The sequence below is a fragment of the Lepus europaeus genome, chromosome 4 (assembly GCF_033115175.1).
Source record: "Lepus europaeus isolate LE1 chromosome 4, mLepTim1.pri, whole genome shotgun sequence".
Classification (NCBI taxonomy): Eukaryota; Metazoa; Chordata; class Mammalia; order Lagomorpha; family Leporidae; genus Lepus; species Lepus europaeus.
This window is the reverse complement of record NC_084830.1, coordinates 134,030,499-134,052,573: the sequence shown is the minus strand read 5'-3', so window position 1 is coordinate 134,052,573 and position 22,075 is coordinate 134,030,499. Positions and strand designations below refer to the sequence as shown.

The 22,075-nt window shown below is 40.8% G+C and overlaps 1 protein-coding gene across 1 annotated transcript in view; it reads right to left on the bottom strand.

The window, feature by feature from the left end:
• Positions 1–22,075, bottom strand: part of LARS1 (leucyl-tRNA synthetase 1) — a 76,538-nt gene that overhangs the window by 43,107 nt on the left and 11,356 nt on the right. Inside the window, exons 2-12 of the mRNA XM_062188909.1 lie at positions 21,621–21,739; positions 18,557–18,644; positions 18,074–18,154; positions 13,774–13,911; positions 8,376–8,537; positions 7,027–7,139; positions 5,330–5,393; positions 3,923–3,990; positions 3,599–3,824; positions 387–474; positions 227–303 (exon numbers count right to left, since the gene is read on the bottom strand). Coding sequence (XP_062044893.1) covers positions 227–303; positions 387–474; positions 3,599–3,824; positions 3,923–3,990; positions 5,330–5,393; positions 7,027–7,139; positions 8,376–8,537; positions 13,774–13,911; positions 18,074–18,154; positions 18,557–18,644; positions 21,621–21,739 — 1,224 coding nt within the window. The remainder of the gene's footprint in view (positions 1–226; positions 304–386; positions 475–3,598; positions 3,825–3,922; positions 3,991–5,329; positions 5,394–7,026; positions 7,140–8,375; positions 8,538–13,773; positions 13,912–18,073; positions 18,155–18,556; positions 18,645–21,620; positions 21,740–22,075) is intronic.

The following is a 22,075-nucleotide window of genomic DNA, read 5'->3' as shown; positions in this document are numbered from 1 at the left end:
AGAAGATGGCCCAAACCCTTGGGCCCCTGCACCGGCATGGGAGACCAGGAAGAAGCTCCTGGCTCCTGGCTTCGGATCAGCTCTGCTCTGGCCATTGCGATCATTTGGGGAGTGAACCAGCAGAATGGAAGACCTCTTTCTCTGGCTCTAACCCTTTCTGTAATTCTGTCTTTCAAGTACAATAAAATAATTCTAAAAAAAAAAAAAATGAAATTCAGATCCTTACTTGCTTTTTCTTCAAGTCTCTGAGGGCAGCATTATCATCAGGAGAATCAGAAGGAACACTTGTGACCACACCAGTGCCTTACAAAAGGAAGTGTGGAATTAACTAATACAAGTCAGAATGTGAATGTCAAAGTATTTCTAAAAATAAACAAACACTTTACCTTTATCCTCCTTAATCGTGAGCATTGGGAGAACATAGATCACTTTATAGGATGTTAAAGGTGCAGAAAGGGATGCCCCAAGCATTTCCTGCAGAAGAACAAGATCAAATAAAAGGTAAGGAAATTTATTTGGAACTATTAGAATTTAAAACAACATTAATATTTTAAGCCTCAAGAAGCTAGCAATTGTGCTTGGGTCCCTGCCTCCATGTGGGAGATCCAGAAGCTCCCAGCTCCAGGCTTCAACCTGGCTCAGCCCTGGTTGTTGCAGCCATTTGGGGAGTGAACCAGCAGACAGAAGATCTCTCTCTCTGTAATTTTCACTTCCAAATAAATAAATAATTTTTTTTAAATTTTCATTTTTTTCTTTAAGTCTGTCCAGTACTAATTATACTAGCAAAACCTGAAAACAATTAAAGCTTTAAGAAATAGAAAATTGATTTAATGAAAGATGCTACATCAAGAAGATGGACTACTACTCATTTAAAATGAAAAATATCCATACCAACTGAGGAAAAGATAATTCTAATTTCTATCAGAAAATATTCAGATGATCTAGCAGTATCAGACCCACATTCTCATATGCCACCAGGCTGCAGCTGCTGGCTCTAGCTGAGGAATACCCTTCCCATTCCGCTCAGTGTCTCACAAAAGGCCATCCATTTTAAGCCTATGTACAAGTTTTCTTTATAGCATATGCAGTCATATGAGTGACAGTGATATATTGTAACATATTTAAATGTTGAAAGCTATTTTTTAAATTATAACATCTATTTCCTCTAGAATTTGCTGGAATTAACATGGAAAGAAACTGTATTAACATCAGGAAAAATGTGATGGGAATAATGATGTCAAAAACCTCTGACACAAAACTCCAACAATAGGAACTACTAAGATATGCCTAAAAGAAAACCACAGGAAACAATCCAAACATTTATTAATAGAAAAAAAAGTTACAGTTGTGGTATAGCCAAACAATGGAATACTACATAAGTGTTAAAAAGTAACAGAGAAATTTTACGTTCTGATAAAATGATTGCCAAGAAGTTAACAGAAATCAAGTTGCAGCACAAATGTACAAAGTATATTGCCATGGTGCTAAAACAAAACAAAGAGAAAATAATACATATGCATTTCTTTGTATATTCATGAAATATCCTGGAAAGATACACAAAACACAGATATAACTGACCACCTCAAGAAGGGCGAACAGATGACTACAGGTATGTTTTCTATAATTCCGTGTCTGGAATTTTGAGGCTTATCCATATATAGCAATCTAAACAAAATATATGTTTACAAAATAAATATAAAACAGAAGTTCAATTTAAAAGAAGAACTAAGCTAAGAAAGTACTCTATTCATGTTTTTCATTAAAAAGATTATTTAGGGTGGGCATTGTGGTATAGAGGGTTAAGCCACCACTTGGGACACTCGCCTCCCACATCAAAGCACCTGGTTCAAATCTCAGCTATACCACTTCCAGTTCAGTGTTCTAGAAAGCCCGAGAAAATCAAATGATGGTTCAAAACACCCATTGGGAGACTCTGATGGGGTTCCTGGATCCTGGCATCAGCCTGTCTGTTGTGGACATTTGGGTAGTAACCAGCGAATGGAAGATTTCTGTCTCTCCCTCTGTCACTCTTTCAAATAAAAATATAAAATTTAAAAAACAAGGTTATTTTAACCAAACATCAATACTCATCAAATGAAAAAAAACACACTCAGAAATAATGATTAAGTAGTAGGTAAATTGCAAGGGTTAAGAACTATAACCATCTAGATTTAATTAACATCAATTAAGACTTTCTTTTCAGAACAAAAAAAAAGCCGTAGTCCAAATTTAGTATTACCAGGAAGACAGGTATTAACACTCAGAAGATAATATGTCTAATGCAGCTAGGCTGTATTTTTCAACCAGAAACTTAAATGAGTAGAAATATAAGTTGTAAAAATACAATTTTAGAGGCCAACATTGCGGCACAGCAGGTAAATTGATCACCTGCACGCACAATGGCATCCCATATGGGCACTGGTTTGTGTCCTAGCTGCTCCACTTCTGATCCAGCTCCCTGCCAATGGCCTGGAAAGAGCAGCAGAAGATGGCCCAAGTGGCTTTGGCCCCTACTATCCATGTGGAAGGCCTGGAATAATCTCCTGGCTGCTGCCTTCAGCCTGGACCAGCCTCGGCCATTGCAGTCATCTAGGGAATGAACCAGTGGATTGAATATGTATCTCTCTGTTTTTCCCCTTCTAACTCTTTTAAATAAATAAATAAATCTTAAAACACACAAACACACACACACTCAGAGTTTTAGTGATACAATAATACAATATTACAGAGCAACAAAAAAAAAAAGAATGACTCCTACCTACCCAAATGAATCTAACATAATGTTGAAAAAGACACTGAATATAATTCTAAAAATTCTAAATAGTATATAGTTCTAAGTTCAAAAACTAACTTTTGCTGCAGTCAGAACAATGACTGAGGCCAGTGCTGTGGCACAGCGGGTTAAAGCCCTGGCCTGAAGTGCGGCATCCCATATGGGCACTGATTTGAGACCCGGCTGTTCCACTTCCAATCCAGTTCTCTGCTGTGCCCTGAGAAAGTAGTAGAAGATGGCCCAAGTCCTTGGGCCCTTGCACCCGCCCTGGCTTTGGATCAGACAGCTCCAGCCATTGTAGCCAACTGCAGAGTGAACCATCGGAAGGAAGACCTCTCTCTCTCTCTGCCTCTCCTCTCTCTGTGTTACTCTGAATTTCAAATAAATAAATAAATCTTAAAAAAAAAAAAAAAAAGAACAATGACTGATTTGGAGGACAGCATGAGTACTGAGTATGAAATGGACATGAGAGAGTCCTTGGGGCACTGGAACTGTGCTACAGCTGGATTTGGGTGGTGCATACAAAAGTATATACACATATAACAATGCATCAAATTATACAACTTACACACTTCACCAAATTAGAACTTACACACTTTACTATACGTACAGGGGTACCTGAATAAGCTTGTGGAAAATGGAACAAAAGGAAAATTTATCTCAGTGCAAAAAATGTTTAAATTCATGCAATTTTTTCATAAAACACATTTTCAATGAACTTTCTGAACACCTCTTACAGACTTCAATTTAAAAGTTCTTTAAAATATTCTTTTCTGAAGCTTCCCTGTTAAAATTTTCCTCTAAATTCAACTGCTTTCAACTTACCTCCCCCATTAATTCCTTAACAACAGGCACCACTCCGTTGTCTTTGGTGAATCCCTGGTATGACATGTTCCTGGCTGCTCTCTGGGTACAGATGAATATATCACCATTCACTGTCTCGAATCCAATATACTTCACATCAGGATGAACCCAACAATTGGTCTGTCCAAACATGGTCTCAGGTCTGAGAGTAGCAGCTACCAAAAAGATATTTTTACCTTTTAGGCCACTAAGAAGAAAAAATGCATATTTGTGTTACAAAATGCTATGGATCTATCACAACTATCATTCAGAAATGATAAAGTAGTAACTCTTTGGCAAACCAACCTTAATTTGGATGGGTATGGCTCAAGCACTTTCAGTTTGATTAAAGTATATTCCTGGGGTCCAACACCCTAAACAAATAAACAAAAACAAACAAACAAATAAAGTGAGAGGGAAAAAGACCTAGATTAAACCTACTAATGAAAGATCTGATCCAAATTTCTACATGGATTTGTGCATTAGAGTAATTCTTTCTTCCAATGAAGACTGCCAGTGGTGTGCTGAGCACATCCAAATGGAAATCTATTGCACAGGAAAAACTTTACAACCAAAATAGCAGTTAGAAGATACAACCAAAACCAATCCTGTCCCCCAGGGCAGGTCTCAGAGTACAGTCTTGACAAACATATGCTGAGCTAGGCATCAGATGATATACAGAGCATATTCCCTTACAAACAGCTTGACGCAAGGGAGTAAGAATTTCTCTGAGCCCGTCTTTCCTTATCTGAAAATAATTATGCCGTGTTTCACACCGGACTGTCATGAAGAACATGTGAGGTAATAAACAGAAACACCAGAAACACTCTGAAAATGGAGCAGGCACAGGGCACAGAGGTTAAGATGACATATGGGACACCATCAACTCATATCCAAGTGCCTGGGTCCAAGTCCCAACTGTGCTTCTCATTCCAGCTTCCCAGTAATTTATACCTGGGAGGCAGAAGACGATAGTTCAAGTCCCTGGGTCCCTGCCTCCCACTTGGAAAACCTGGATAGAGTTCCAGGCTCCCTGCTTCAGCGTGGCCCAGACTTGGCTACTGCAGTCATTTGGGGAGTGAATCAGCAGATGGAAGATCTCCCTCCCTTTGTCTCTCCCTCTCTCCCTCTGTAACTCTACCTTTCAAATAAATAAAGAAAAAAAAAGTGCCACAAGAATATAGAGTGAATTAATGTCATGCATGGCTAGAAGCACTTTGAGAATAAGCAAGCAGGCATATTATCAAAGGAAGGATAAATGAAATCTATGTACAACAAAGTTAGCCACATAGCTCATTACCTTTCTCACATTCTTTTTAGAGCTATGTATATTCCAAATGGTCCTTCTCAAACACGAGTGTGCATATCAGTCACACTGAGAGCCTGAAGAAGCACAGACTCCTGGGCCACACCCACAGATGTTTTAATTCAGCAACTCTGGTATGAGGCTCAACAATGAGGCTCAAGTGTTTTTTAGTGATAACATGATGCTATTGCTAGATGGACCACCCTTAGAACTGTAAGGCCCTAGACAAGACATAGGTGCCTATAATGATATTCTATCTCCCCCTACATACCCATCACTCAACAGAATAATATAACTAGACACTTCAGTACTGAAAGAAGCTTTGTTTAGGTTTTTGATCTATTTCCTAAACTCCATGGCCATATTAAAAATGATTATAATAACTACTCTACATCATAACTAATTACCTCTCCAGTTTGTCTGTCATGATCCATGCAAGGCTGTCCATCTTTTGGAGAATAAATGGTATACCTAAAAAATAATAAGTGACAAATATTATTGTAATATCCTTTAGTTTTACCCTGCTTAGGAAGATTGTTCCTAACATCTTTTTGTAGGATTTATTTACTTTGAAAGTCAGAGTTACAGAGAGAGAGGGGGAGACACTGAAATAAAAAACATTCCATCCACCGGTTTATCTCCCAGATAGCCACAAGAGTCAGTGCTGGGCCAGGCAGAAGCCAAGAGCCAGGAGCTTCAGCCAGGTCTCCCACATATTTGGCAGGAAACCAAACACTTAGGCCATCTACACCCCAATACCATCAAAATACTAGAGAACATTGGGGAAACCCTGCAAGACATTGGCATAGGCAAAAACTTCTTGGAAAAAGACTCCAGAGGCAAAAACAACCAAAGTCAAAACTGACAAATGGGATTCCATCAAATCGAGAAGCTTCTGCACTGCAAAAGAAACACACAGCAAAGTGAAGAGGCAATAGAAAGAATGGGAGAAATTATTAGCAAACTAAACAACTGTAAAGGATTAATAACCAGAATATATAAAGAGATCAAGAAACTCAACAAGAAAACAAACAACTCAGTTAAGAAATGGGCAAATGACTGAAAGAGGCATTTCTCAAAAAAGGAAATCCAAATGGCCAGGATCACTAGCTGTCAGGGAAATGCAAATCAAAACTACAATGAAGTATCACCTCACCCTTGTTAGAATGGCTTCTGTACAGAAATCAACGAACAACAAATGTTGGCAACACTGTGGGGAAAAAGGTAACCTAATCCACTATTGGGGGGAATGTAAATTGGTACAGCCACTGTGGAAGACAGTATGGAGATACGTTAGAAATCTGAATATAGACCTATCATATGACCCAGTCATCCCTCTCCTTGGAATTTACCCAAGGGAAATGATACATCATACAAAATAGTTATCTGTATCCCCATGTTTATTGCAGCTTAATTAACAACAGCTAAGACATGGAATCAACCCAAATGCCCATAAATTAAAGACTGAATAAAGAAATTATGGGATACATACACAATGGAATACCACAGAGTGGTAAAAAAAAAAAAATGAAATCCTGTCATTTGAAACAAAATGGATGAAACTGGAAAACATACTGAGTGAAATAAGCCAGTCCCAAAAGGATAAATACAATATGTTCTCCCTGATCTGTGATGACTAATAGAGCTCCTAAGAGGTAATCTATAGAAGAGAAATTAACACCTCAAGATGCAATGACTTTGAGCAGCCTTTGCCTCAACTGTTGAGGAACAGTTTTTTTTTTTTTTTTTCATACAATTTGTGTAACTCTTTACCTAGTACAGAGTTAATTATATGTGTATAAAATAAATTGAAAATAGATCTTAGTAAAAAATAAGAATGGAAATAGGAGAGGGAGGAGGAAGAGGGGTAGGAGTGTGGGTAGGAGGGTGGGTATGGTGGGAACAATCATTATATTCCTAAAGTTGCATTTATGAAATGCATGAAGCTTGTATTCCTTAAATAAAAGGTTTCTGGGGAAAAAAAAGAACAGTAACAACAAAATTACAAAAATAGAGAGACAAAGGAAAAGCTGGTTAAAGGAAACCAAATTATAATAGATATTATATGATTATCGCTATATTACATGAATGTAAACAAACTCACCGTTTCCCAAATTTAATTTTGTTTCTTTCTCTTAATGTTAAAAATTGCCACCTGACAAATGAATCATAGTAAGGATTAACATCAGTGGTGATAAAGGAACGCCTCCAATCTACCTACAGAAAGAAACAAACGAAAGGTGATTTTTAAGAAACACACAAAATCTTTAAAACAGAATTCCTCTGAATCAGCTGTTTACTCGTCTTTATTTCATAACTTAGAATTATTTCACCTATTAGGAAAACAATTAAGTTCTACTTACTGTATACTACATTAATTTATATTTACATTATTGTGCTTTTAAGAATAGTTTTGGGGGCCAGCACCATGGTGCACTAGGTTAGTCCTCCGCCTGCAGCGCCGGCATTCCATATGGACGCCAGGTTCTCCTCTTCCAGTCCAGCTCTCTGCTATGGCCTGGGATAGCAGTAGAGGATGACCCAAGTCCATAGGCCCCTGCACCCGCATGGGAGACTAAAGAAACTCTTGGCTCCTAGCTTCGGATCGGCATAGCTCCGGCCATTGCGGCCATTTGGAGAGTGAACCAATGGAAGGAAGATCTTTCTCTCTGTCTCTCTCACTGTCTGTAAACTCTACCTGTCAAATAAAGAAAAATAAAGAAAAAAAAAAAAAAAGAACATAGTTTTGAGGCCAGCACTATGGCACAGCAGGTAAAGCAGTGCCAGCATCCCATATGGGCAGCAGTTCGAGTCCTGGCTGTTCCACTTTCAATCTAGCTCTCTGCTGTGGCCTGGGAAAGCGTAGACAATGTCCCAAGTCCTTGGGCCCCTGCACCCACATGGGAGACCCAGAAGAAACTCCAGGCTTTTGGCTTCGGATCGGCGCAGCTTTGGCCATTGCAGCCATCTGAGGAGTGAACCAATGGATGAAAAACCTCTCTCTCTCTCTACCTCTGGCTCTGGCTCTGCCTCTGCCTCTCTGTAACTCTGCCTTTCAAATAAATAAATACTTAAAAAAAAAAATATAGAATTATATATTAACAAATATTCAGGAGATATATAATAAATTCAGAAGAATCTCTTAAGTAACACATCAATGAATTTCTAAATATTCAAGTTATTTTTTGGCTTCTTCATATTTTTTGACTAATCTCCTTTCTACTAGTTGTTAATGTACCAAAATACTTCCCAGTGTAGTAAATGATAAAGTAATCTATTGCTTACATCAAAGCCTATGAAAATTCTCAACTAACAGTAACAGTATCAATTCTTTAGTGGTATACAGGTAGAACTTATCATTCTAAATTTGAGAGTGCATCCAAATCTTACAGAACCACCTAAAACAAACACTTTCTCCCCTATTTTCTTTAACTATAGAGGTGATGGGCATACCTTCAGACCCATTCTCTTTAGATCTTGAATAGCCAGCGGTGGGAAATAATCAAGCCAATGTTCTGCTTCAGAAAACTTCACTATTTCTTCATCAGATAGACCAAGGGATTTCATAATGTCCCACTGGTATTTAGAAGATCCAGCCTTGGCAGCAGCTTTACTCTGAAAAGTAATAAGCAAAAACAAACTCCATCAAAAAATAACCAGCAACCACTTAACATTCCAGGACCAGAGTAATTTTAAGTGAATAACACCATTTGGTAATTTGGTAATTTTCAAATTCCAGAACAACTCCTGATATGTCAGAATACTACAGGATTTACAGGCACTATTTTATCTGCTAAACTGTATGGTCAGGACACTGACACCAGTGATAACCAAAATGATGAAACCATGAGGAGTTATGAATATCTCAGTACTAACCCTTCTCCGTTTCCTTTCTTCTAATATCATGTATACCCTTTTTTAGTTATAAATAAGCAGCCTCCAATAATTTCTTCCTTTTCCAATGTTTATCAATATTAAAAAGACAACCTAATGCCAAAGGTTGGAGGCAAGGAATAGGGTTAAACTTTAAAACTGCACAAAGGGCCAGCGCCATGGCTTAACAGGCTAATCCTCCACCTAGCGGCGCCAGCACACCAGGTTCTAGTCCCAGTTGGGGTGCCAGATTCTGTCCCGGTTGCCCCTCTTCCAGGCCAGCTCTTTGCTGTGGCCAGGGAGTGCAGTGGAGGATGGCCCAAGTCCTTGGGCCCTGCACCCCATGGGAGACCAGGATAAGCGCCTGGCCTGGCACCTGCCTTTGGATTAGCGCGGGGCGCCAGCCGTGGCGGCCACTGGAGGGTGAACCAACGGCAAAGGGAGACCTTTCTCTCTATCTCTCTCTGTCCACTCTGCCTGTCAAAAAAAAAAAAAAAAAACTGCACAAAGGCAGCGCAAAGGAATTCTGAAGGGAAGGAAACTGCTCTAAGAGGTTCCATGGTAGTAAAATTCACAGAACTAAACGCTACAAACAGTAAATTTAATTTCACTATATGTAGAAAAAATTTTTAACTGAATCAGGATTCAGAGAACCAAAAATGGATGCAGACTTTGGCAAATATATATAATTGAATTATAAATATATGATACAACCACACTGAAGAGGTCAGGGAAGAAAGGGGGTGAGTAGACTCTGAAGATAAAAAGGACTATATGTAAACACTGTTTTTGGTTGGTAAAACTGCTTCTCCCAGGGTACAATTAGCAATTCTGATACAATTTTACTAACAGATAAGCACTGACCAAATAAATAAATATACTACAGAAAAAAACAGCATGTTTCTCACTATTGTAGTAAGAAGTCACAACCAAGGGGAAAATGCTAGAAACAAGCTCCATGGTGCTAAAATCAGGCTAGGAGTATCTACACAAACTTATTTATTTTAAAATAAATTAACTTGTTGTGGCGCAGTGAGCTAAGCCACCACCTGCAACGCCAGCATCCCATACAAGCACAGTTTGGGTCTTGGCAGCTCCATTTACGATCCAGCTCCCTGCTAACACTCCTGGGAAAGCAGAAGATGGCCCAAGTACCTGAGTCTTTCTTCCACAGGGGAAACCTAGATGTGGTTCTGGGCTCCTGGCTTCAGCCTGGACCAGGCCCAGCCACTGGGACCATATAGGGAGTGAACCAGCATGGAAGATCTCTTTCTGTCTCTCTCTCTCTCCTTGTAACTCCTCTTTTCAAATAAATAAATCTTTTAAAAAGTTTTAATAAATATATTTACAAATAAAGCAATACAGATGTGTGAATCAAGGACTAGGACACATATGGCACATATCAGTGTTTGGATCAAGGCCACATCACAACAATGTTAGCTCATATTATAATAAAACTGAAAAACTCCCGATGCCTTGTAGCCATCTACAGGTTGCAAAACCTACCGCACTGCCAATAGGATAAAAGTACAGTACAGGGGTCGGTGCTGTGGCACAGAGGGTTAAAGCTCTGGCCTACAGCACCAGCATCCCATATGGGCACTGGTTCAAGACCCAGCTGCTCCACTTCCAATCCAACTCCCTGCTATGGTCTGGGAAAGCAGAAGATGATCCAAGTCCTTGGGCCCCTGCACCCACATAGGAGACCCAAAAGAAGCTCCTGTCTCCTGGCTTCAGATTAGATCAGCTCTGGCCAATGCAGTCATTCAGGAAGTGAACCAGCAGAGGGAAGACATCTTTCTTCTCTCTCTTCTCTTCTCTTCTCTCTCTCTCTCTCTCTCTCTCTCTCTCTGTCTATCTCTGTCTCTACCTCACTGTAGCTCTATCTTTCAAATAAATCTCTAAAAAAAAAAGTACAGTACACACAACTATGTACAGTACATAACACTTGATAAGAACAAACAACACGGGGCCAGCACTGTGGCACAGTGAGTTAACGCCCTGGCCTGAAGCGCCGGCATCCCATATGGATGCCAGTTCGAGTCCCAGCTGCTCCACTTCCGATCCAGCTCTCTGCTGTGGCCTGGGAAAGCAATACTAAATTGCCCAAGTCCTTGGGCCCCTGCACCAGTGTGGGAGACCCATAAGAAGTTCCTAGCTCCTGGCTTCAGATTGGCGCAGCTCTGGCTACTGTGGCCAACTGGGGAGTGAACCAGCGGATGGAAGACCTCTCTCTTTCTCTCTCTGCCCCTCCTCTCTCTCTGTAACTCTTTCAAATAAATAAATAAATCTTTTAAAAAAAGAACAAACAACTATGTTCCTAGTTTATTATTCAGTATACTATCATTATTTTAGAGTGTATCCCTTCTATTTATCAAAAGTTTACTGTTACACAGTACGCTGTGTTAATCACCTCACACATCTTGTGTTTACTCCCTGTCTTGATTGCCATCAAGAAGGCACACATGCCATCCCATGTGGGCACTGGCTCAAGTCCCGGCTGTTCCACTCCCCATCTAGCTCCCTGTTAATCAGCCTGGGAAAGCAGCCGAAGATGGTCGAAGTCCCTGGGCCCCTGCTCTTAAGACTCCTTCAGATCCAGATGAAGCTCCCAGCTCTTGGCTTCTGCCTGGCACAGCTCCAGCCATTGCAGCCATTTAGGGGAAGAAGCAGTGGATGGAAGATCTCTTCCTCTATGTCTCCCTCTCTCTCTGTAACTCTGCCTTCAAATAAATAAAATAAACCTTTGAGGAAAAAACAACAATAACAAAAAAACACTATACCATCAAGGTTTGAGTAAGCATAACCTATTATATTCCCAAAACAATGAAACTGCCTGACAACTCATTCCTTAGATTAAGCTACTTATGACTATATCATCATTTAAACAGCCTAGAAGCAGTGACTCCTATTAGTGATGAGCCTATCTAGCCCTACAAGTTAGTTTGTGAACACGTTTCAATAAAGGGAGCCAGGGTTCCTTATAGAAGTGATTGACTTTAGGGCCAAAGCACAAAAAATACAAGATAATCCTGGAGCATCTTGTGGGCTCTCAAAGAAAAGTGCTTTTTTTTTTTTTTCCAAAGAAACAATGGTAGAATATCAAATGGATACAGTAACCATCCTAAAAGAACTCTTACAGGCCAAAGCTAGAAAAACTTTTGCAATAACACCCACAAAAAAAAAAAAAAGAGCAAATACTTTTAAAAAATTGGTTATTATATCTATAGCCTTAAAGTATCTCTCCCAAAATATGTAAACTACGTAGGTAACTGGAGTCGTTATAGTAGAAAAACCTGATAGACATCCTTTTAACCAAATGATGAATGTTAATATCACCAGTAAGCCATATCAGCATCATATATTCCCTGGTACAATACACTGAGAACATATCTCTCCTCTGGTATGCGTCCCAAAAATCAATAACCTCAATCTAACAATGAGAAAGCATGACATAAATTCAAACTGAGCTACAAGTTTATGTATGGTTTGAAAATGTCCCTGACAGGAATGTGCCGGAAACTTAATCTTCATCAGGAAGCAAAACCTCTAAAAGGCAATGACGCCATGAAGGCTCTTCTCCCACGAAATGATTAATACAATTAGCGTGAAGCTTGGCCCCTTCTGGCTTGCCTGCTTTCTCTCCCTCTTTCTCTCTCTGGCTGTCTCCCTTTCTCTGCCCTTCTGCCATGGGATGATGCAGCAAGATAGCCCTCACCAAGATGCCAGCTCTTCGAGCGAGGAATTCTCAGCTTCCACAGGGAACCATGAGCCAATAAATACATTTCTGGTCATTATAAACTACTCAATCTGTGGTATTTTATTACAGTAGCAAAAAACAAAATAAACAAAATTTTTTACAAGTGTCATGGTGATACAAGTCTATGAAAGACTAAGAGACACCCAAGAATACATAAAAACAAACATGATATTGGATCCTGAATTGGACCTGGAATCAAAAAAGGCCATTAATGGAAAAACTCTTGAGATACAAATGAGTTCTGCAGTTTAGCAAACAATATTGTTTTTTAAGTGTTAACTCCTTAATTGTGAGGATTATATCATAGTTACAAAAAATAACATCAGGGAAACTAGAAGCATCATGTATGGTAACTTTCTCTTTTTTTTTTTTTTTTTTTTTGGACAAGCAGAGTTAGACAGTGAGAGAGAGAGAGAGAGAGACAGAGACAGAGACAGAGAGAAAGGTCTTCCTTCCTTTGGTTGACCCCCCCAAATGGCCGCTACAGCTGGCACGCTGCGGCCAATGTGCCACGCCAATCCAAAGCCAGGAGCCAGTTGTTTCCTCCTGGTCTCCCATGCGGGTGCAGGGCCCAAGGACTTGGGCCATCCTCCACTGCCTTCCCGGGCCATAGCAGAGAGCTGGCCTGGAAGAGGAGCAACTGGGACAGAATCCAGTGCCCCAACCGGGACTAGAATCCGGGGTGCCAGCACCGCAAGTGGAGGACTAGCCTAGTGAGCCGCAGCTCCGGCCTCTCTACATCTTACAACTCCTTTATAATTCCAGAATTATCTCAAAAAAAGTGACAAAAAAGTCAGTAGGATCATTATTTGATACTTTTTAGTTTTTAAAATTTCTTTGAGAGCCAGAAAGACAAGAGAGGAAGGGACAGAGGGAGAAAGCGCTCTCATCCACTGGTCCACTCCCTTAAACACACAAAATGCCAGGCCAAAGCCAGGAACACAATCCAGGTGTCCCATACAGGCGGCAGGAGCCTATCACTGACTCCCAGAGTCTGTATAGCAGGAAGCTATAATATGCAACCATGTTAGGGATCGAAACCAAATTCTCTGATGTACCAGGCACTCTTAACCACTAGGCTAGAAGCTCACTCCAATACTGTTTTTAAAACTACCAAGCATATTTTATATGCCAGTCTCTGTGCTGATATTAGGAACACATGTATAAACTAGACAAACAGAAAACCTCAACCAACGTAAGTATCAATAACCACCAAACCTTTTTTCCTTTAGCTTTATCCTTAATTATTATATCCTCTGTTTTAACGCTGATTTCTTCCTCCTCCTCTTCTTCATCTGGAAAATCAGGAGGACAACCATAGAGTTCTATTTCTCTTTTCAATTTATCGGCACATGCCTGTAACAACATTAGAGACAGTCAAGATCAAAATTCAAAGTAGAAACACTTTGCTTTTTTATTGCTTCTATGGTCAACTAAAATCAACTCTTCCTAAAATTTTGGCAATACACATGTGGATTATTACAGAAAACTTAAATGATATAACTCATATCTCAAAATTCACTAGTGTATAATGTGTTACCTTTTTTTTTTTTTTTTTTTTTTTTTTTTAACAAGCAGAGTGCACAGTGAGAGACAGAGAGAAAGGTCTTCCTTTTCCGTTGGTGCTGCAGCTGGCGCACTGCGCTGATCCGAAGGCAGGAGCCAGGTGCTTCTCTTGGTCTCCCATGCAGGTGCAGGGCCCAAGGACTTGGGCCATCCTCCACTGCCTTCCCGGGCCACAGCAGAGAGCTAGACTGTAAAAGGAGCAACCAGGACTGGATCCGGTGCCCCGACCAAGGCTAGAACCCAGTGTGCCGGTGCCACAGGCGGAGGATTAGCCTATTGAGCCGCAGCGCCGGCCGTTACCATTCTTAATAACATTAAAACAGTATTTCTTGGGGCCAGCGCTGTGGCGCAGTGGGTTAATGCCCTGGCCTGAAGCACCGGCATCACATATGGACGCTGGTTCACGACCCGGCTGCTCTACTTCCGATCCAGCTCTCTGCTATGCCCTGGGATAGCAGTAGAGGATGGCCCAAGTACTTGGGCCCTTGCATCAGTGTGGGAGACCGGAGGAAGCTCCTGGCTCCTAGTTTCAGATCAGCAAAGGTCCGGTCATTGCAGCCAATTGGGTAGTAAACCACCAGATGGAAGACCTCTCTCTCTATCTGCCTCTCCTCTCTGTGTAACTCTTTCAAATAATAAAAATAAATCTTAAAAAACAAAAAAAAAAAAACAGTATTTCTCAATTTAAAGATTATTGTCAGATATAATCTATGAGTTATCATCACAAGCCTGTTTTGTAACTAAAACAAATATTAAGCTAAAACACAGACACTGAGATATGAGTGATTAATAAATAAAGGTTAAATAATAAATAATAAAGGTTAAAAGCTGGTAAGTGACAGAACTAACACTTGAACCTGGGCTTTCCATCCTAGCTCTTATCAATGATACCACAGTAAGTTCACTGTTAAAAACAAAGATGAGGGGTCAGCATCGTGGTGTAGTGTGTTTAAGTCATGGCCTGCCATGCTCGTATCCCATTTTAGCACCAGAGTCCCAGCTGCTTCACTTTCGATCCAGCTCCCTACTAATATGCCTGGGAAAGCACTGGAAGATGGCCCAACTGCTTGGGCTCCTCCCACCCACGTGGGAGACCTGGCTTCAGCCTGGCCCACCCCAGCCACTGCAGCCATTTGGGAAGTGAACCAAGGGATGAAACATCTCTCTCTTTCTGTCTCTCCTTCTGTCTGTAACTCTGCCTTCCAAATAAAAAATAAATTTTACAACACTACAGAAAAAACAAAGATGACATCAATTATTAAAGTTATGAGAAAAATACAAATATACAAATGAAATTTTTAAAAAGGGAGAGGACTCTTCAAACAGGCAAGGTTCATTGAAGTTTGCTAAAACCACTGGTCTTATTAAGGATACTCACAGGTTCTCAATAATCCATAGGGTACTTTTTAACTACAAAGAAGTCACCCTTGGAAAGAAGAAATCTGGCAGGCATTACTGTCAAATATACTTTTTGATGTAATACAGAGGGACGTTACATGTCACCAATATAGCATCATTAAAATCTTTCATCAAATCTAATCATGAGGGAGCAATCAGAAAATTATTATAGGATATTCTAAAAAATCACTAACCAAGACTGCAAAAACATCAACAATATGACAACTACTAAAAGATACCAAACAGGAGGCTAGTGTTCTGGTACAGCAGGTTAAGTCAGTGCCTATGACACTAGCATTCCATGTCGGAGTCCTGGTTCAAGTCCCAGCTATTGTGCTTCTAATCTAGCTCCCTGCTAACACACGTAGGAAGGCAGAGGAAGATAGTCCAAGTGCTTGGACCCAGGCCACCCACATGGGAGACTCAGATGGCGATTCTGGCTCCAGGCTTCAACCTGGCCCAGACCTGACCACCACAGCCATTTGGGGGAATGAACCAGCACATGGAAGATCTTTTCCTGTCTCTCTCCATCAACCTGCCTTTCATAAGAATAAAATAAATGTTTTTTAAAAAAATATTTCATTGTTTACTTAAAAGGCAGAGTTATACAGAGGCAGAGACAGAGGCAGAGAGAGAGAGAGAGAGAAAGAGAATCTTCCATCTGCTGGTTCACTCCGCAGGTGGCAGCAACAGATGGAGCTGTGCTGATCTGAAGCCAAGAGCCAGGAGCTTCTTCTGGGTCCCTGCACCCATGTGGGGCTTCGGCCATCTTCCACTGCTTTCCCAGGCCATAGCAGAGAGCGGGATCAGAAGAGGAGCAGCTGGGACTTGAACCAGCACCCATATGAGATGCCAGCACTTCAGGTAGTGGCTTTACCAGCTATACCATAGCATTAGCCTCTAAAACAAATCTCTTAAAAATGTTTTTCTCTAACTATGCCTTTCAAATAAATAAATAAATCTTTAAAATAAAAAACTCCGCACTAGGGGAGGGGGCCAGTGTTATGGTACAGCAAATTAAGCCACCCCTACAACACTATCAACCCATATGGGCACTGGTTCAAGTCCTTATTGTCCCATTTCTGACCAGCTCCCTGCAAATACTCTTGGGAAAGCAGCAGAAAATGGCCCAAGTGCTTGGGCTCCTGCCACATATGTGGAGACCCAGATGGATTTCCAAGTTCCTGGCTTTGGCTTGGCCACTCCCTGGCCATTGCAGCCATTTAGGGAATGAACCAGCACATGGAAGATCTGTCTCTCTTTCTCTCTGTAACTGTACCTTTCAAATAAATTTTTAAAAAATCTTTCTTAAAAAGTTTTTTTCAATTAAAGACACAAAATTAGTAACTAAATCCAATACGTGATCCACAAAATAAAAAAGGAAAAACAATCACAGAGGATAAGACTACAGAGAGTTGACTAAAGATTAGATAGATCTAGGCCACGCTGAAGCCAGGAGCCAGTACATCTCTTTTGCCGCATGGTGGCAGGGGCCCAAGTACTTGGACTGTCTTCCCTTGCATTCCCAGGCCATCAGCAGGAAGCTAGATGGGAAGCACAGTAGCCAGGAATGGAACCAGCACTGCAATACGGGACGCTGGTATTGCAAGCAGCACCACAACAGCAACCCAATATTAACTTTCTTGGGATAATAGGACAGCCGTGATGTAAAAAAGTATAACTGCTCTTATGAAATACATACTTATGTATTTAGAGGTGACATGATATGATGTCCACAGCTTAGTTTCATTTTTCTTTTTTTTTTTTTTTTGACAGGCAGAGTGGATAGTGAGAGAGAGAGAGAGAGACAGAGAGAAAGGTCTTCCTTATTTCTAATATAAATTTATAACAAATGAAGATATTTTGAAAAATGATCAAAATATAATTTAGCTATATATAAAAAAATCTTATATATGCCACAAATGCAGATCACTGTACTATTCACTTGTTAGTAATGATTAGCCAATTTCAACATAGACTTGAATACATAAAGTAACCAGAAGACATCAACATTACTTAGAAATCATTTAGACCCTCATGTGTATCTTTTATTCATATACTTTAATATTTTTTATTTTTTATTTTTTGACAGGCAGAGTTAGTCAGAGAAAGAGAGAGAAAGGTCTCCCTTCCATTGGTTCATCCCCCCAAATGGATGCTACGGCTGGCGCGCTGCACCGATCTAAAGGCAGGAGCCAGGTGCTTCCTCCTGGTCTCCCATGCGGGTGCAGGACCTAAGCACTTAGGCCATCCTCCACTGCCTGCCTGGGCCAAAGCAGAGAGCTGGACTGGAAAAGGAGCAACTGGGACAGAATCCGGCGCCCCAACCGAGGCTAGAACCCGGAGTGCCAGCGCCACAGGCAGAGGATTAGCCTAGTGAGCCACAGCGCCAGCCGATGTTTTTTAATTAATATTCACTATAATAAACTTAACTCATTTCACAAAACACTTCAATATAGCTGTATTTGAAAATCCTATTTTAAGTTCTTGAACTGGGTATCACAATTTGCTCCAAGCTAAGAACAACAGAAATCACTCCCATGGGCAATCTCACCTTTATAGGCATTCCAGTACAGTGTAAGCCAAAGGGAAACAGACAAGCTTTTCCTTTCAATCTCTGGTATCCCACTGCAAACTACGAAAAGGAAATTATATTTAAAATACAAATTTAAATGGTAGACAAATTTAAAAGCTGACTCTTTACCAAGAATATTAGTTTAGTTTTCATAAAAACATCTTCCTTTAGAACATCAGCTAGATGTTACACTCATTCAAAAATTCTAGTACATTGTCTTTGTCTGTCTTTTAACCAACCTAGGAATTAGTTTTGAACATGTGTACATGCAGATACCCCCACACACCTGTACATACATGGTATATGGAATTTAAGTACAAAAAAGTACTAAATATAAAAATCATGCTTAAATTTAAGGAATCACAAGTTCCTTTAATAGGAAATAAATTCTGTCATTTTCTCAAAAATAATATTTACTAACAGCCCTACATCCCATTATAGCAAATACAGAGGAAGCTTTACCTCGCATTTGGATAAAGAAAACGTGTGTCCCAAATGAAGCCGTCCATTCATATATGGATATGGAAATGTTACAAAGTACTTGCCACGGCTGTAAAACAATCATGAAAAGCAAAGTAGAAACAGGAAACGTTAAGCTCCTTTTACAAAGGGGTGGGATGGACAGAATGCTTGCTATAACTGAATTTGTTTAAATTTTATATTTAAAAATTATTTAAAAGTAAATTTATAAATCTAGAAATTAAAATTCACAACAGAAACTTTAAAAAGATTTATTTTTATTTATTTGAAAGGCAGAGTTAACAGAGAGAAGAGAGACAGAGAATCTTTCATCTGCTGATTCACTCTCCAAATGGCCCCAACAACCAGGGCTGTGCCAGGCCGAAGCCGGGAGCCAGGAGCTTCTTCTGGGTCTCCCACATGGGTGCGGTAGCTTGGACCATCTTCCCCTACTTTTTCAGGCACACTAGAATGGAGCCAGATCAGAAGCATGTAAGCAGCCAAGTCGTGAACCGGCATCCAAATCACACAGCAGCTTTACCCACTACACCACAATGCCAGCCCCTGAAACTTACTTTTGATTTAAAAAGAGTAAGACATTCATAAGTGGCTATGAATAAACAAACATCCTTGGGACTAACGTTGTGGCACAGCAAGTTAAGCCGCTGCTTGGGATGCCTACATCCCACATCAGAGTACCAGCTGAAGTCAGTTACCCCACTTCTGATCTAGCTCCCTGCTGATGCACCATGCACCAGCGCATGGTAGCCAAAGTGCTTGAGTTCCTGCCACTCACAGCCGAAACCCTGACTCAGTTCTCCGCCTTGTGGCGCCGGCACACCAGATTCTATCCCGGTTGCCCCTCTTCCAGGCCAGCTCTCTGCTATGGCCCGGGAAGGCAGTGGAGGATGGCCCAAGTGCTTGGGCCCTGCACCCACATGGGAGACCAGGAGAAGCACCTGGCTCCTGGCTTCGGATCAGCAAGATGCACTGGCCGCAGTGGCCATTGGAGGGTGAACCAACGGCAAAAAGGAAGACCTTTCTCTCTGTCTCTCTCTCTCACTATCCACTCTGCCTGTCAAAAATTAAAAAAAAAAAAAAAAAAGAGTAACACTAGGGAATACATATTCTATTAGAGTGTAGTTTTACAGAAAGGGAGACAGATTTTAGAAACAGAAAGTCCTAAAAAAGACCAAGCCCGGTCAACTCCCAGCTGTTCAACCCTGAGCTAGCTACTTAGCCTCTCTGTTTCTACATCTACAAAATTAAGAGTAAAAATATGTTAACCTAAAAGAGATATTAAAAAGATTAGATGAGAACAGGCATGTAAAAAAAATGTGGCACATTTCATAACACATAGTAAGTGCACAATGTTAGCTTCTACTATTGTTATTATCACTGTACTTACTCCATTTGAAGAGGCACATTTTTCTACATTTCAACACATCTGAAATCAGGATACATCTTATGACTGATGAAAATATTTATAGTTTTGAGAAAGCTGTTCTTTTGTTTTTCTCCAATATCATAATATTACCAATAATTTGATTTAATATCAATAACATCTCAGCATCAAGTCAGTACAGCACTAACAAAGTAAGAGTCTCAAATACAGAAACTTCAAAATCTATATTTTGTGTCTTTGGAGATAATTATTGCTATTCTCAGACTGTAACATTAATTTTCTTTCATCAGTCAGCAAAGACAAAACTTCAAGATAACCTCCCTTGTCTGAATAGGAAAAAACACTAGTTTCAAAGAAAAAACCTTGGGGCAGGAGCTGTGATGTAGAGGATAAGGCTCTACCTGAAGTGCTGGGAACTCATACAGCCACTGGTTTGAGTCCCAGCTGCTCCACTTCCAATCCTGCTACGGCCTGGGAAAGCAGAGGAAGACAGCCCAAGTCCTTGGGCCTCTGCATCCGCATGGGAAACCTGGAACAGGCTCTGGGCACTGAGCTCCTGGCTTAGGATCAGCCCAGCTCCGGCCATTACAACCATCTGGAGAGTGAAGCAGCAGATGGAAGATATCTTTCTCTTTCTCTCTCTGCCATTTTTAATTCTGACAGAGAGAGAGAAAGAGAGAAAAAAGAAAGAAAGAGAGAAAGAGAAACAAAGAAAGAGAGGGCAGGCGCCGTGGCTTAACAGGCTAATCCTCTGCCTTGCGGCGCCAGCACACCGGGTTCTGGTCCCGGTTGGGGCGCCGGATTCTATCCCGGTCGCCCCTCTTCCAGGCCAGCTCTCTGCTGTGGCCTGGGAAGGCAGTGGAGGATGGCCCAAGTGCTTGGGCCCTGCACCTTCATGGGAGACCTTAGAAGCACCTGGCTCCTGGCTTCAGATCAGCAAGATGCGCTGGCCGCAGCGGCCATTGGAGGGTGAACCAACGGCAAAAAGGAAGACCTTTCTCTCTGTCTCTCTCTCTCTCACTATCCAATCTGCCTGTCAAAAAAAAAAAAGGGGGGGGGGGGGACGGAAGGGAGGAAGGAAGGGACGGAAGGGAAGGAAAAACCTTTATATAGAAAGAAATCGTTTAAGAGGAGCCAGCACTGTAAAATAAACAGCAAGTTAAGCTGCTGCCTGCAATGCAGGCATCCCATATGGGCACTGATTCAAGTCCTGGATGCTCCACTTCCAATCCAGCTCCTGTTAATGGCCTAGGAAAGCAGCAAAAAATGGTCCAAATGCTTGGGCCCCTGCCATGCACATGGGAGACCTAGATGGAGTTCCAGGCTCCTGGCTTCAACCTGGTCCAGCCCTGGTCATTTGGGGAGTGAACCAGTGGATGGAAGATCTCTCTCTCTCTCTCTCTCTCTCTCTCCCTCTCTCTCTCTCCATCTTGTTCTCTATAGCTCTGCCTGTGAAATAAATAATCTTTAAAAACAAAACAAAAATCCTCTAAGAAGTGCACAGAAAAGAGATCTTAATTTGAACGCAGAAAGTGAAAGTCACCTCCTTCAGTCTGTTTCAGGAATTATACATACATGCGGTCTTTTCTGTTCCAGAGAACAGTTCTATAAAGCCTGTGGCTACACTGGCATAATATGAGGAACTTCACAAACTGTACTCACCTGGACTGCTTCTCTAAATTACATGCATTGACCTCAAACACTTTCTCAGTATCCCATTTCTGTTGGATTTCTCTCTCAATCTTCTTCAAAAAGTCCACTTTGGCCGTTCCTTTTCTTTCCTATTGGACACACACACAAAAAAATGAACAACCCACTCTACACTTCAGCAGCCTACTTTAAAAAAGACAAACATGGAATTGGGTTCACACATAACTAAGCCACTGGGAGATCCATTTTTCCATGGTTATCTTGAAATATAAATGGACAAGATTAAAAATTCAGGTTATCATTATCTGTCCACTTTTATCTCAAAGGAACCACTAAGAAATTAAATCTATACAATCTGAGCAATACTTTTTAAGAACTGGATACTACAATGTAACACTATTACCAAATATTCCTATTTAATTAAATCTATGTGTGCTTAGAAAGCATAGAATGGAACAGTGAGTGCT